Below are 14,200 nucleotides of genomic sequence, written 5' to 3' on the forward strand. Positions count from 1 at the left end.
GGGCGGGGTCCCCGCGGCGGCGGGGGTGGGCGGGGGGCGGGTGTCGGCGCCCGCCGCGCGCAGGCCCCGCCGCCGGGAGCGGGGCTGGCGGCGGGACAACTGCGCATGGATGGGATCGGTGGCGCCGGTGGACGGGAGAGCGGTCATTAACGTAATTAGCGTAATTAGCGTCCGTGCGCACAAAAAGCTGCCGGGGAACGACCGGGCGGGAGGCAGGCTCGGTAGAATCCCGTCTTTTCCGATCCGCTCCCATCATTCCTGCAGCGGAGCGGGAGCGTGGGAAGGAGCGCGGCGAGGAACGCAGCCGCCGTGGCGGAATGACCAAAGCTTTAAATAAAAATATCCGCTGCACCTGATACCCACAGCTCGTCCGTCCCCGAAATACCGGCGGGGAAAGCCGCGCTGCCATAAGTGAGCTCTGTGTTATAAATCAGTTCTGTGTTATAAATCAGTTCTGCGTTATAAATCAGTTCTGCGTTATAAATCAGTGCTGGGCTCCCTCTCCTGCCGACCTTGGCTGGGGCAGCCTTTGCATCACGCAGCGCTGATGGATGATGCGCTCCGCAATCAATCGCTCCCGCACATCCAGCTCCGGGCTCCCTGGCGTTGTTCCCCTCTCTGCAGCCCGGTCTGGGGCTGCCTCTCCCTGCTCCGTGTCCCCAGAGCAGTGTGGTACCCATGGGCCGTGCCCACCTGTCCAGTCTAACCCTCTTCTCTTCCTTCTGCTGCTCCTGTTTCACCCTCCAGACCAGCAGCTCTGTAGCCCACCAGAAGCAGCAAGAAGTTGTTTGAGGTTCTGGCTTGAATCCCACGTGGTTTAGATCACGTTCATTTTGGGGGTGATGCTCTTTTCCAGAGGAACATCCCATGTTTGTGGCTTCCAGGTGTCAGAAACTCCTCAATCCCTCAGTGACATGCTGGAAAATACACATGGATATGTATGGAGATGTAATAGAGTTATTTATTGCCAGCTGGATTGTTTTATAACACGTTCTTAAAATCATAGTTGGAAGTAAACCCGATCCTCAGAGCTATGGAAAAAGCTTTAATAAATCTTTGCATAATTAGAAGCAAAATTCTTGCACAGCTGGCCTTGGATTTGTACCACCTGGGTTCTTAGGGAGGATTATTGCCAACTGCTACCTGATGGAGGCACAGAATCTGTCTCCTGTAGGAGTGTATCCACAAGCCCCCGTGTGCAGAATAAACCCCTGTGTGCAGAACGAGCTGTTTTACAGAATATTGCTGCTGTTCCCTCAGCCATGGTCTGTGAGCAGGGGAGCTGTGCAAGGCAGCGAGCTGGGAGCCAGGGCAGCTCAGAGCTTTCACTTTCCCCTGGCCAGAGGAAGCTCAGAATAAACAGCAAAGCCCTTGGAGGTCTCAGTGGAGCTTAGGGATTAGCAGCCAAGTCCCTTGTCCTCTGAAGCACATCTTTTAGCATCAGCAAAGAGATTGTTGGCTTTTTTTCTCTTTTTTCTCTGGTTTGGCTGTTCTCTTTTCCACCAGCTTTTTCTCCCAACTGCTCTGGATATGGGGTGGTTGAACACCAAAGGCTGGTGTTCAATCAGAGAGATTTTTCAAATCTCTCTTGCAGAGAGGACTTCAGCCACATTTGTGTTTGACAGGCATGAACAGCATGGCTGTTTGGTTCAGGAGTTAATTGGGACTTTCCTTTTCCATGTGCTATATTTTGCACTTCACATTCCACCTCACAAAGGCTTATTCCATTTTATTGGACTAACTCATCCAATCCAACTTCAGAGTCTCTGCTCTGGGGTTAGTTGGTAATGGAATGGTTGGTTTTGGGTTTTTTTGCAAGAGAGACTTCCCTGAGGCAGAGATGAAATCACAGAACCATGGAATCCCACAATTTGGGTTGGAAAGGATATTAAAGATGACCCAGTCCCACCCCCTGCTGTGGCCAGAGACACCTTCCTCTAGCCCAGGTTGCTCCCAGCCCCAGCCTGACCTGGAACACTCCCAGGGATGGCTACTGAGATTGACAAAGAAGGCCAGGAACATTTAGCAAAGTATAAAAAAAAAACACAAAAAAAAAAACCAAAAAACAAAAAAACCCAGAAACTAAAAAAGCCCTGTTCTGTCATTGTAGAAGTGAGATAAAAAATCTACTGGGAGCTATAAATTGCTCTCAGGAGGAAGTACAGAGCCCAGGTACACTTTAAACTCTGGCAATCCAGCTCAGGGTAACAGGATGAAGCTCTGCTGAGTCACAGAAATGTTTCTTCCTGAGGCTACTTGAACAGATCCTAATGAGAAATGTGGGTTTCAGGATATCTAGGATAATGTGTTGAAAATTTTGGGAGCCTGGGAGCTTCCTACCAGCCTTTCTTGGGAGGAAAAAACAATGGAGCTGGGGAGTTTTAAAGCAGGAAACTTGATGGGAATGTGCCAGGTTAGTTATGCCTGGGATTAAGAGGATGAGCTTAAGTGATTAGTTTATTTTTATCTAGCTGTGTGTGCTTCCTGAGCACAGCCTTCATTCTGGCACCAGTCAGCAGCACTTCTGTGTGCAGGGGTAGTTTGGTGCTCTACCTAGCTAAGAAACAACTTGGAAACTAACCTAATCTTTAAAAATTCCAATCTAATCTTTAAAAATTGGAGTTTTCTATCTCCAGACCCCTTTGAGCTTTCCACCTCTGGAAAACAGATGTAACTGCTGGTGTGGTTTGCCAAAGTCACAGTCTGTAATTTAGCAGCACAGAGGGCCAGGTGGCCATGGGGTATCCTGTTTGGGGCTTGAGAGCCCTTTCCCCTGCTGCTGAAATTCGTCACAATTCCTTGGGAGCAAGGCTGCCATTCCCAGCCTCGTGCCATCATTCTCTGGCTGTGTTTCTCTTGCAGATGAGCATGTTAGCTCTTGTTCTTACTCAGGCACACTTTAAATGTGTCAGATTGGTTTTTTGTACTCATTTCTCCTACCTGAGCTGCACCATCATCAAGAGCTGTTGTTTTCACTCTGACACAGCAGAGTTGCTTGCTCAGCACTGTTTCTGGGATGTAGGAATGTGCCCCTCTTGATGGAGTGACCAAACTATCCTTTGTCCCCTTAAAAAGGAAAAAAGCCCAGAAGTTTCTCTTCTCAGGTAAAAACACACCTCACGGGACCTTGGGGACCTCACCTCAAACTTAAGGATGCCAGTTGGACAGAAGCCAAAAGATCCCACTTAAGCAATTCACTAGAAAAAGAAGAAAACAAAGGAATTAATCACTTTTGTGGGGTGTTTTACCAGGAGCAAGAGCTTCTTGCCCCTTGCTCGGGTTTTCTCTGTAAAGAGTTTTAATAAAACTTTTCTGTTTCCACACTACCACAAAAGCTGTCCTGCTGATTTTATGCCTTCTAAAGTAGCTGAGCTATCTTAGGTGTAATATAAATCTCCAAGAGCTTATAAGACCTGGCTTGAAGAGACCATATATCACTGGGAATGGCTGGACAATCAGTGTGAGTCTCTTTGTGTGGAGGCAGTGAATATCTAACCTGGCTGGACAATCAGTGTGAGTCTCCTTGTCTGGAGGCAGTGAATATCTAGGAGGATAGTGAATATCTAACCTGGCTTCCTTTTCCAGGTATTATCCCTGCCTGCTGCCGGTTGTTTCAGAGCCCTGTGAGAATGCTGTGCCACTCAGGTACCCTCTGAGCTTGTCAGCCAGCCCGTGCAGTGCCCTGCAAGCCTTAGATTCAGCTCCTTTTAGTCCCCCTGGCCTGTCAGAGGACTGCTGGTTAGCAGTGAGCTCTGAGCATCCTCACCCTCTGCTAACAACTGCTTCACACGTAGCCTAGGCAGCAGCTGGAGGCTTAGGTGTTCCTCTCCTCTCTCACTGTGATTTTCTCCCAAATGTGCTGGTCATTCCTGCTTTCTGGAGCTGGGAATTCATTGCTCACATCTGGCTCTGATAAGGAACAAGCTGCCATTGTCTGACCCTCTATGTGTTCGTGGGGTGGGCTCAGGGAGGCAGTGACACTGCTCTGTGTCTTGTTGGTAAATGGGGTTTTGGTTCAGCCAAAGTGAGCTGGGAGCTTACAAGGCCATGAGTAGTGCAGGAGCTGACCTGAGAGGAGCTGTGACAGCAGCAGGAGTTCTCACCCTGGTAAGTGCTGAGGAGCTGCTGGCCCCGTGGCTCTGGTTCTTCTGGAAAATAACATTTTCAGGATTAACACAAACAGTGATGTGGGCAGAGGTAAGTTTGTGATGACAGCTGATTTAGTCTGTCCTGGGTGAATATAATCCAGGGGGTTCATTAAACTGAGGAAAAGGTTCTCTGTTCACAGGGAACAGGTGAGGGGCTTTTGTTTTTTCCATGCTTTGAGTTGGAAGAGACCAGAGTCCCCAAGACATTTGGGATGGTAATGATGAGATGCAGCTGCTGTGGGAACATGGGTCTGGAAATCAGCCATGTGCCTTCCTACTGCAGAACAGGGAGATGTTGAATTCCAGAAGTTAGGGAAGTGTTTGTGAGAATTGTGAGTGAAAACTTGCCCATCCATGATTTCAGCAAGAGAGTTTCATGCTCTGTGCCTGAGCAGTGTCAGTTGTAGAGTGTGGCACAGTGGCTTGGGGGTTCAGGAGGGAACAGATGCTGGTGCATCTTTCCTGCCAGCTAGTGAGATTTTGGTTAGAAATCATGGTGAGCACCTTCCTTCTCCCTTTTTGTCCCCCACAGTACAAGAAAGGAGGTCCCATCATTGCAGTACAGGTGGAGAATGAATACGGTTCCTATGCCAAAGACCCAAACTGCATGACCTATGTCAATTAAAAAATAAATTAAATGGATTTAAATCCACATTTGGGAAGGTCTCCAAACTGACTTAGAGCCTTCTGAGCAATCTCTATGCTCTGTAGGATCAAGAGTGTGGCTTGCCTGAGAAGCAGGCAGGTCACAGCTGGTCCTGCTGGGTGAGGTGCAATGGGTAGGACACATTCCGTCCCCAGGACTGGTTGCTCACACGTCTCCTTTTCTCTTCCAGGTTTAACTGGAGTGAGCTGACCCCTCTGGGGCTGTGGGGGAGGACCCTGGGCCTGCAGACAGAGAACTCCCAGTTCCTGCTGGAAGGGATGCCCTTCCGCATTTTCGGGGGCTCCATGCACTACTTCCGAGTGCCCCGCGAGTACTGGGAGGATCGGATGCTCAAAATGAGAGCCTGTGGCCTCAACACCCTCACCACGTGAGTGCCCTCCCTGCCCAGCCTCTCCACTGGGCCACAATGATGTATTTCCGTGCTTCTTATTGTGGGAAAAGAATAGTGGGGTCTCAGTTTTTCCCTGAGCATGCCAGAGCTCACCCTTCACCTGCCTTTCAGGTACGTGCCGTGGAACCTGCACGAAAAGGAAAGAGGCAAGTTTGACTTCAGTAAAAACCTGGACCTAAGGTATGTGGCACAGACAGCTCTGTTGTGAAATACTCCTCTTTGGAGGGCAGGGGGTGTGTGGTGTTTGGGTGAAGATGTTATTTCCAGATGTGCTTTGATCAGGCAATGGGAACTCCTTCCCCTTCCTCATCCTTCCCCTTCCTCATCCTTCTGGAGTTCTGGGAACTTAATCAATTTAGCACCAATCCAGTGTGGTTGCTTCATCATGCAATTCCCTTCTGCTTTGCTACCTAAATTCAGTGGTGATTGGAGTATTAGGGGTGGGGGTTCTGCAGCAGACAATAATTCCTGTGTCTGGATCCCCAGGGCCTTCCTTTCCCTGGCAGCTAAAAATGGCCTGTGGGTGATTCTGCGCCCTGGACCTTACATCTGCTCAGAGTGGGACCTCGGGGGTCTGCCCAGGTGAGTGTGGAAATTGTTCACTTCAGGGAAGCATCAGGGACAGACAAATCCCAAGCTCCTGATCACACAGTTGAGGCTCCTTCAAAGGAATTGCTTTGGAATGGCTGGCTGCTTGATGGGAATATTTATTTTCTCTGTTCCCAAGGCAGCTCATTATCTTATGGAGCTCTTCTAATTATATTTGTTTAGTGTGTAAAATAATAATAATTGTTTTGTGGTATAATGATTACAGCAAGAAAATAGAATTGGAGGAACCCATCTTGCTGTTGCACCTTGACTCTGCATAACATGGACAGGATTTGCAGCTTGGTGTAAGAATTTGCTCCATCTCAGCTCCATTTTAAAAGTCCTACTAGAAATCTGCATTGTATGGCTGGCAGTAATGAAACCCCACAACTTTGCCAACGTCCTGTTGTGTTTTCCCTGAAGAACACAGCTGGAGGAGGCTCTGAGAGCTCTGGGAATTGCCTGGTTCCTGACTGGAGCCAGTGCCAGGTTACCACTTGTTTTCCTTACTGCACAGAGCACAAACCTCAGTGGAGATACTTGGGGATTATTTTTTTAACTTTCCACTTTTCACCTGCCTTTGACATCAGAGTTGAGGTGTTAGGGACTTAGTCCTGAGAGCTGAGCTCCTCATGACCAGAGCCAGAAGCCACCTCCAGGTTAGATTATGAGAAGTGCATCTGTTGTTAGTTGTTTTCACATCACCCATGTGGTTTTTTTTATCAGACAGATTAAAAATTCCAACAAAGAGCAACAGTACTATTCTCATTTTCCAGCCAAAGAGGAGATTTTTTTTTAAGTCCACAGAGCCACATTTAGCAAAGAGTTGAATATTCAGATCTTTGGAAAGATATTAGTTAAGGCCTCATTTTGCTGAGAAAAGGAGGACATAGGCTCATTCCCCTTAAATTGTTACAGCATTATATTGTTCTGCTCTTCAACAAATTGCCCTTTTTTCTGTTAACTTCAAACAGAACCCAGCCTTGTAAATCAGCAGTACAAACAGTAGGAACAATTACAGAAATCTTTTGTTTGAGAAAGGCTTGGGATTTTTTGAGGGAGCACTTGGTTGTAGAGTGCCCTTGGGAATGCAGGGAATTCACTTTAGAGTGATAAGATTAACCCTTGAAATATTATTGGTAGAGGTAATGAAATGAGTTTGGGCCTGAAATGCAGAACAAAAAGAAGAGGAAGAGATTGGGAATTGGATTTATTTAAAAGTGGGTGATGGACACGAGGTGTCATTCACAACTCGCGCTGTCACCGTGGGCTCTGCCAGGTGACACCAATGATCCCTGCCCAGGTGGGACTTGGTGCCAGTGGCTGAAATACCTCTGCTTGACTGGACAGGAGTGTCTAACACATCCCCTCTGCTGCTTTTCCCCAGCTGGCTGCTGCAGGACCCTGAGATGCAGCTGAGGACGACGTACAAGGGCTTCACAGAAGCTGTGGACGCCTACTTTGACCGCCTGATGCGCGTTGTTGTCCCTCTGCAGGCAAGCACTGATTTATTAAAAAAATAGATATGGACCTAGTACCAACATCCAGCTGTGATGGACAAAGACTCTCTAACAGTTTAAAGTTAGAAAGTGTATGTAATGTTTAGTGTGGGATAGCTCCCAAATACACACGGCAATTCACAGGTGATTACAAAGTCCTTTTATCTATACAAGTGTTAAATACCCAAAATACAAATACAGATTCGTCACTTTGGTACATCCCATTCCCTGTTTCGTAGGCTGATTAGTTCAAAAGCTATTAAGCATGTGTAGTTTGTTCCTTGAAATGGGTCGGGGGTCCCTTTCATGGGGAGGGGTCCCAAGATGAGGAAGTAAATGGAGTCTTCCTCGTTCTGACCTTTCTACCTTTTCAATGCAATTATAACAAATGAACCTTTGGTAGAACTCCCATTCCCTATCTTCAATTGGTTTCAGAACAGAGGAGGCCCACAATTGTCTTATGTTCCTAAAAGCTATTTGTCAGTTTCTATATTCTTCATTATAAACCCAGCTAACCAAACATTGTGTTGACTAGCAATCAATTATTAGTTAACTACTAACTCTTATCTTCATCAAGGCCTACCTGTTTATTTTAATTAACTCCAATAAAGCTTATCTCTAACTAAAATCTTAGCTCCTCTAAAATTTCTAAAATCCTCAGAGTTTATGTTTCAGCACCATCCTGGTCCCTCTGCAGGGCTGGGAGTGGTGACAGGGCACTGTGGGCTCTGTGTGACAGAGCAGAGTCAGGCAATAACCAAAAACTGTTACAAAAATGCACCAGTTTTGCTCCAGGAATCAGCACAAGCTGTAATTTCCTCTGTCAGTGTGGGAGCTGAGTCCATCTGATGCTGGTGCATCTTTCCTGCCAGCTCGTGGGATTTTGGTCCCTGTGGTTGGAAATCATGGTGAACACCTTCCTTCTCCCTTTTTGTCCCCCACAGTACAAGAAAGGAGGTCCCATCATTGCAGTGCAGGTGGAGAATGAATATGGTTCCTATGCCAAAGACCCAAACTACATGACCTATGTCAAAATGGTAATGGTGCCACTTTTACTTGTTTCTGTGTCAATCTCTCCCATAAATCACCTTCCCTACAGTGTTTTATTTTTTTCTGAGTGTGGTTTGAGAGACTCTTGAAAGCACCAGCTACATTTTCCTTGGATGTTTCCTCCAGGAGTGGAAGAGTTGGCACATGACCCTCTCAGTGCTGATAAATCTGTGTTCTTATATCTTCCAGAGAAGAGGGAGATTGGGAGCTGGGGAGTGTCTGTATTGCACAGCTGGCCTTGAAGCAGCTCTCACCTGCAGGTCCTTTTTTGCCTCTCCTAGATGATATTTGATAAAGGTTTCCCTTTGTTAACTTTCCTGGCGGAAAAGTTGATGGGAACAAGTCACCAGCATGCTCCTAAACTTGTGTAATCTGGGGCTCAGCACTAGGCAGGTTAATTTGCCTAATGCCTCCCTTACTCCTGTCAAAAAGGGATTAAACTGTGCCCTGGCTGCTCTGAGTCAGGGACGAGGGGTTGGCCCATGCCCAGGGAGGCTGGATTATCCTGGTGGATCTCACAGCAGTCTGACCTGCTTGTTTGCCCCCAGCACCAGTGCAGGGCAGGCAGACAATGAGCTCTGCAGTGTGCCTCACAGGGTTTGTTGTTTAATTTCTTCTCACTGAATGCTGGAAGGTATTGCTGCACATCAGGGAGGTCACCCATCCAGGCTTGCTCTTCTGCTACAGGATTGTGGGATCCTTCTGAAAGCATTTGGGTACCCCTGAGCACCCTGAGGCTCAGGTTGTCCCATTGCTCAGGGAGTCCAGAGGCTCCTCAAACAGACAAATCCATGGCAGGAGTGCTAATCTCCTTAGGGCTGTGCCAGCTCCTGCACCGACTCCAGCTCGTGCCGTGGTTTAACTCCCCTTACAAGGTTAAATATGAACTTTGTACACAAACAAATCAGAGATAATGGCAAACAAGTGATTTTCAGAGCCCTGAATGAAGGGGACAGAGAGACTCTGGGGGTCTGAGCAGCCTGCAGGCTTGGCCTTGCTTTCCAAGGCTTGGTGAGGAAAGAGTTTGTGCTGTCTCAGACTTGTCAGGACACATCTCCCTGCCAGCCTGTGGGTGTATTTTTGCAGTGCTGTTTCACCATATTCTGGGATTGTGTGCAATTTGCATCTGAGGCAGTATAAAATAGTGGTTGGAGATGAAAATGTGGGAAAGCAGGATTTGCAGGGCTTTGTTTTTGGTTGGAGTGGGATCTGATGTGAGGTGGGGTTCCGAGTCTTTGTTCTGTTTGTGGCAAGGTGATTAATTCACATCTAGCATCTGTGACCAAGTTGCATCTTCCTGGAATTAATAAACTCATTAAAAAACACCCACAGCTCACACAAAACCTCATCTCCCTGTGCTTACCTCCCTTTTTGGGTGCAATGCTTTTGCCTTCATAAAAGTGACAGGATGTATTGACATGGCCCTTCCCACTCAGAACTGAGCTTCTATTCCTGCTGCTCTGCTGCACTCTGGGAGGCACTGAACGTGTGGCAGCTCTGCTCTTCCTCCTTCTTTCCTTCTTTTGCATTTACACTCAAAAGGAGGGTAAGAAACTTAGCATTAATGCAGTGCTCAAAGAATTACCTTGGTAAAATTGGTTAGAAATTCCGGTTCCCTCAGCAGCTGAATTTTGTCAGAAGCCAGCATCTGTTCAGGTATAAATTTGGTGGGGATGGTTTGATAAAGTCACCAGCTTGTCCTGGCTCTGGGCTGGGTTTGTCTGGAGGCTCTGTGTTGCAATGTCTCATGCCCAGCTCTGCTCTTAGTGCAGGCAGGGACAATAAACAAAGGGTTTTATCACATTTCACAATTAGTAATCTAGACTGAAGAGACTGAAGCCTTGTTCTCAGAGCTCCTGGGAGCTGGAGGAGTGACTTCCAGTGGAGGTGCAGTGAAATGAGTGGTTAATTAACAACTGATCTCCTCCAAACATCAGGCACTGTTCTGTTCAGGACCAGCTGCAAGAGAACAATCCTTGGGAGGAACCTCATGTGTGCAGGTGGATTTTAGAACCTTAAAGTGCCGTTTCCTCTGGAGCTGTAACATTGAGGAACCACTAAATTAATTGATTTTTGAAAACATTTGTACCTGAGCTGTCCTGTGATGGTGTTCCTTGGAAAATCAGCTCTTCCCTCTTTTCAGCTCTCACTGTCAGGCAGTCAGAAGCCTGAGCTGCTTTTCCTTTCCTCCTTCCACCTGAATCCCTCTTTTGATGAAAGCAGTGAAGCTGTTTATTACCTTGATCTCAGAAGCTAAAATCCTGAAGTTGGATGCATCAGTGAGAAACAATTCCAGCTTTCTAAAACAAAATAAGATCTTCCAGTGGTCTTTAAGCTGGGAAAAGTAGGCAGGGAAGCTTCAGGAGGAATGGGAGATGTCACAGGGATAATATTTATTACAAGGCACTGCCAGTTGCAGGCTGTCCCCACAGAAGGTGATGCTGTAGTGCTTTAATATCCTGGGAAATGCTCAACTCTGTTAACACAATGGCTTTTGCTCTTTTTGACCTAGGCCCTGTTAAACAGAGGGATTGTGGAGCTGCTGATGACCTCAGACAACAAGAATGGGCTGTCCTTTGGCTTGGTGGAAGGAGGTGAGTGCTTGTAGAGCTGAGGAAGGAAAACAGGACTTTAATTCACCCTCTGAGTTCTGTTTGTGGCAGGAGGGACCCCTTGGCTGGATGGTGCAGCCAGGACAAACCCAAACCCCTCCCAGAAAGGTTTAGAATGGTTTATTAAGTGTAACACTGTGTGAAGGGATGGACATGTGTACTTCCCACTGAGTCAGGAGATGGCAGCACCCAGCGTTTCTTAATGCTTCACCTGACTACAAAGCTAAAAGTGCTACTTTTTGCTTCATTTCAATAGATACTGAACAAGTTCCTCAGCAATTACTAACAGTAGTAACTCCTTCCTAAGGCAGATGCTTTGCAATTAAAAAGAGAAGGAAAAAAGGTCCATTAAAACCTTGATTTTGAGTTCTGCATTTAAGCAGTAAATTTAGCAATAGTTTGTGGGCAGCATTATCTTCTCAGCATGCTTATTTTGGGGTGTAAAACCTTAGGTGGGCAAAGGAGGGTGCCAGTTATGTAGAATGCAAATGGATTCCCATTTCCCTTTTATGAAGTATAATTCTAATATGTTTTTTAAATACTGCTTAGCACCCTCCTCTTTTTTCCTGTGAAGAAATGGAGGTGCAGCTGCTTGAGTTCACTGTGCCCTAAATCTGTCTGGTTGGGGCACTGATTCTCAGAATTTTGGGTAATTTCAGCTGGGATTTACTCTGTTCTTGGCCTCTGCTCTCTCCTGTGTTCCTGCCAATTGCCTGGGGTGTAAATACTCCCCAAATTCAGTGTTTGCAGAGTACAGCCTTTGAATGCTCCTGTTATCACTCAGGTATAAATAATGTTAAATTTCCAATCTCAGGCGCAGAGATGATTAAAGGGAAAGACTTTGCCCTCCCTTTTTTTCCCCTCCTTTTGCTTTTCCTTGTCAGTATGAGAGGGATAAATTCATTTACTGAGTCATGGGCCTTCACCAGCGTGGTGAAAATATCTTGTGGATGTTTTTGGATGTGCAGCAGTTTTCAGCTGTGACCACACAGAGTCACTCTCTGCCTGCCACTGAGCTGTCAGGAGAAGGAGAAAGGAGAAATCCCTGCCTTGGCCTCATCTCCTGAGGGATGTTGGCAGCCTCAGAGCTCCTCATCGTTTGGGAGCTCTTTGATCCCAGTGTGCCTCTGGGATGTCACAACCATCTGTTAAAGCCAGCATGTCACTGATCACAGAATTCACAGAATGACCAGGTTGGAAGAGACCTCCAAGATCATCGAGTCCAGCCCAGCCCCAACAGCTCAACTCAACCCTGGCCCCCAGTGCCACATCCAGGCTTTGTTAAACACACCCAGGGATGGTGACTGCACCACCTCCCTGGGCAGCCATTCCAGAACTTTATCACCCTTTTTGTAAAAATCTTCTTCCTGCTATCCAGCCTGTATTTCCCTTGGTGCAGCTGGAGGCTGTGTGCTCTGGCTCTGTCAGTGCCTGGAGAAAGAGCCCAGCCCCAGCTGAGCACAGGCACCTTTCAGGAGCTGTGCAGAGTGATGAGGGCACCCCTGAGTCTCCTTTTCTCCAGGTGAGCACCCCCAGCTCCCTCAGCCATTCCTCACAGATGTGTGGGATAACCAGGGCTCAAGTGAGGAGCAGCAGGGTGGTGATGAAGGGGTTAAAGGAGAGGCAAGAATCCCTCCCCATCCCTGGAAGTGTCCAAGGCCAGGCTAGGCAGGGTTTAGATCAACTTGGGATAGGGGGAGGTGTCCCTGCCATTCCAGGATGAGTTGAAGGCCCCCTCCATCCCAACCCAATCTGATTCCAAGAATCCTGAGCTGATCTGGCCTGGTGAAGCCTTTCTGGGAGCTGATGGGTGACAAAACCTCTGCTGTCCCTCCAGACCCTGGTGGGATGCCCTGTGTGTGTGGGTGTGGGAAAAACATCCCACGAGAAGGATAAATAAGGCTCTGGGGATGATTCTCTTTTCCATGGGGTGCTGTTAATCTGCATGAAAAGCAGAGCTGGGCATGTTCTCCTTCAGAACTGCCAGCTCATGTATTACATCAGTGCTAAATCCACGTTTTATTTTGTTCTCCTTTCGTGTTTTCTGTGCTGAATTCTCCAGCTCAGCGCACTACATAGGTCAGCCTATTAAAATCAAGGTATAAATAGTGAGAAGTGAGCTTTTCCTTCTGTAAATATTCTGTTTGAAGTGCTCTGCCTGACACAACTGGGGCTGGGTTTGATAGCAGCTCTCTTGTTAGAAGTCAATTTTTAATGCTGAATCACATCATCGCTGCTGCAGAGTTTGTCTGGGAGAAATATCAGCGTGACTGAGGGCTGGGAGATACAAAAATGGTTGAAATGCTTACCAGGGGCTGGCACACTGATCCCAGATTAGGGTCTCCTGTCCTGCAGGAGGTGTTCCCTCTCAGAATCACAGAATCACCGGGTTGGAAGAGACCTCCAAGATCATCGAGTCCAGCTCAGCCCCAACAGCGCAACTCAACCCTGGCCCCCAGTGCCACATCCAGGCTTTGTTAAACACACCCAGGGATGGTGACTGCACCACCTCCCTGGGCAGAACTGTCAGACTGAAGTTACTCCAGAGCCTGAGGACGGGCAGAAGCACAGAGAACTCTTCAGTTGCAGCTCTCTGTGGCTCTCCTGCCCTGTGGCTGCTCTGGCTCACCCCCACAGACATGACAAGCTGGAGGATATTGCCTGGGAAGGGATTCCTGCAGCTAAAGCCTGGGAGAGCAGTGTGCCATCCAGACAGGACTTGGTAATAAGTTTGCCTTTATGTGGTGCCTTTTAAGTGAGGATCTCCAAGTGCTTTACAGGCTCTAATTAGAACTGGTGACACCCCAGGAGCTGCTCTGATGCTCTCTCTCTCTAATATCTCTGCACATTAGAGCTGAAAGATGGCCTGGGAGGATTCCACTCTGTGCTGTGGTTCACTTGGATTCTGCATAGCAAGTGAAGGCTTTGATGGGGACTTTGTGAGGAGGTTGTTTTGGGGTTCAGAAGGTGTTGCAGTTCCCTCCTGCTGGGCTGAGGAGATGATCCCCTAGACATTTTGGATGAGTCTAAATTAATGCATTTTTCCTTTCCCACTAGCACTGGCCACTGTTAACTTTCAGAAGCTGGAGCCTGGGCTGCTGAAATACCTGGACACAGTACAGGTGAGCTGCAGAAACACTTGGTTCATCCATGTTTTCCAGCACTGGAAGTGAAGCACTGATATTCTCTGTGGGATTTGTGTGTTGGATCAGGGCTTCCTTCTCATGAGTCCAAATCCTCCTGGA

The 14,200-nt window shown here is 47.6% G+C and overlaps 1 protein-coding gene across 4 annotated transcripts in view; it reads left to right on the forward strand.

Annotated features, from left to right (window-relative positions):
• The window catches only part of LOC121360636 (beta-galactosidase-1-like protein 2), a 28,312-nt gene that overhangs the window by 344 nt on the left and 13,768 nt on the right, over window positions 1-14,200 (forward strand). For 2 of the 4 annotated variants that reach the window (XM_041480629.1, XM_041480630.1), the window contains exons 2-9: window positions 3,586-3,645; window positions 4,985-5,182; window positions 5,318-5,386; window positions 5,693-5,788; window positions 7,182-7,290; window positions 8,238-8,330; window positions 10,856-10,937; window positions 14,013-14,077. In XM_041480629.1, the coding sequence (XP_041336563.1) occupies window positions 3,586-3,645; window positions 4,985-5,182; window positions 5,318-5,386; window positions 5,693-5,788; window positions 7,182-7,290; window positions 8,238-8,330; window positions 10,856-10,937; window positions 14,013-14,077 (772 nt within the window). The remainder of the gene's footprint in view (window positions 1-3,585; window positions 3,646-4,984; window positions 5,183-5,317; window positions 5,387-5,692; window positions 5,789-7,181; window positions 7,291-8,237; window positions 8,331-10,855; window positions 10,938-14,012; window positions 14,078-14,200) is intronic. The other 2 variants (XM_041480631.1, XM_041480632.1) reach the window with 1 other exon arrangement.

This window comes from Pyrgilauda ruficollis, unplaced genomic scaffold, assembly GCF_017590135.1.
Source record: "Pyrgilauda ruficollis isolate IOZ18807 unplaced genomic scaffold, ASM1759013v1 scaffold52, whole genome shotgun sequence".
Taxonomy (NCBI): domain Eukaryota; kingdom Metazoa; phylum Chordata; class Aves; order Passeriformes; family Passeridae; genus Pyrgilauda; species Pyrgilauda ruficollis.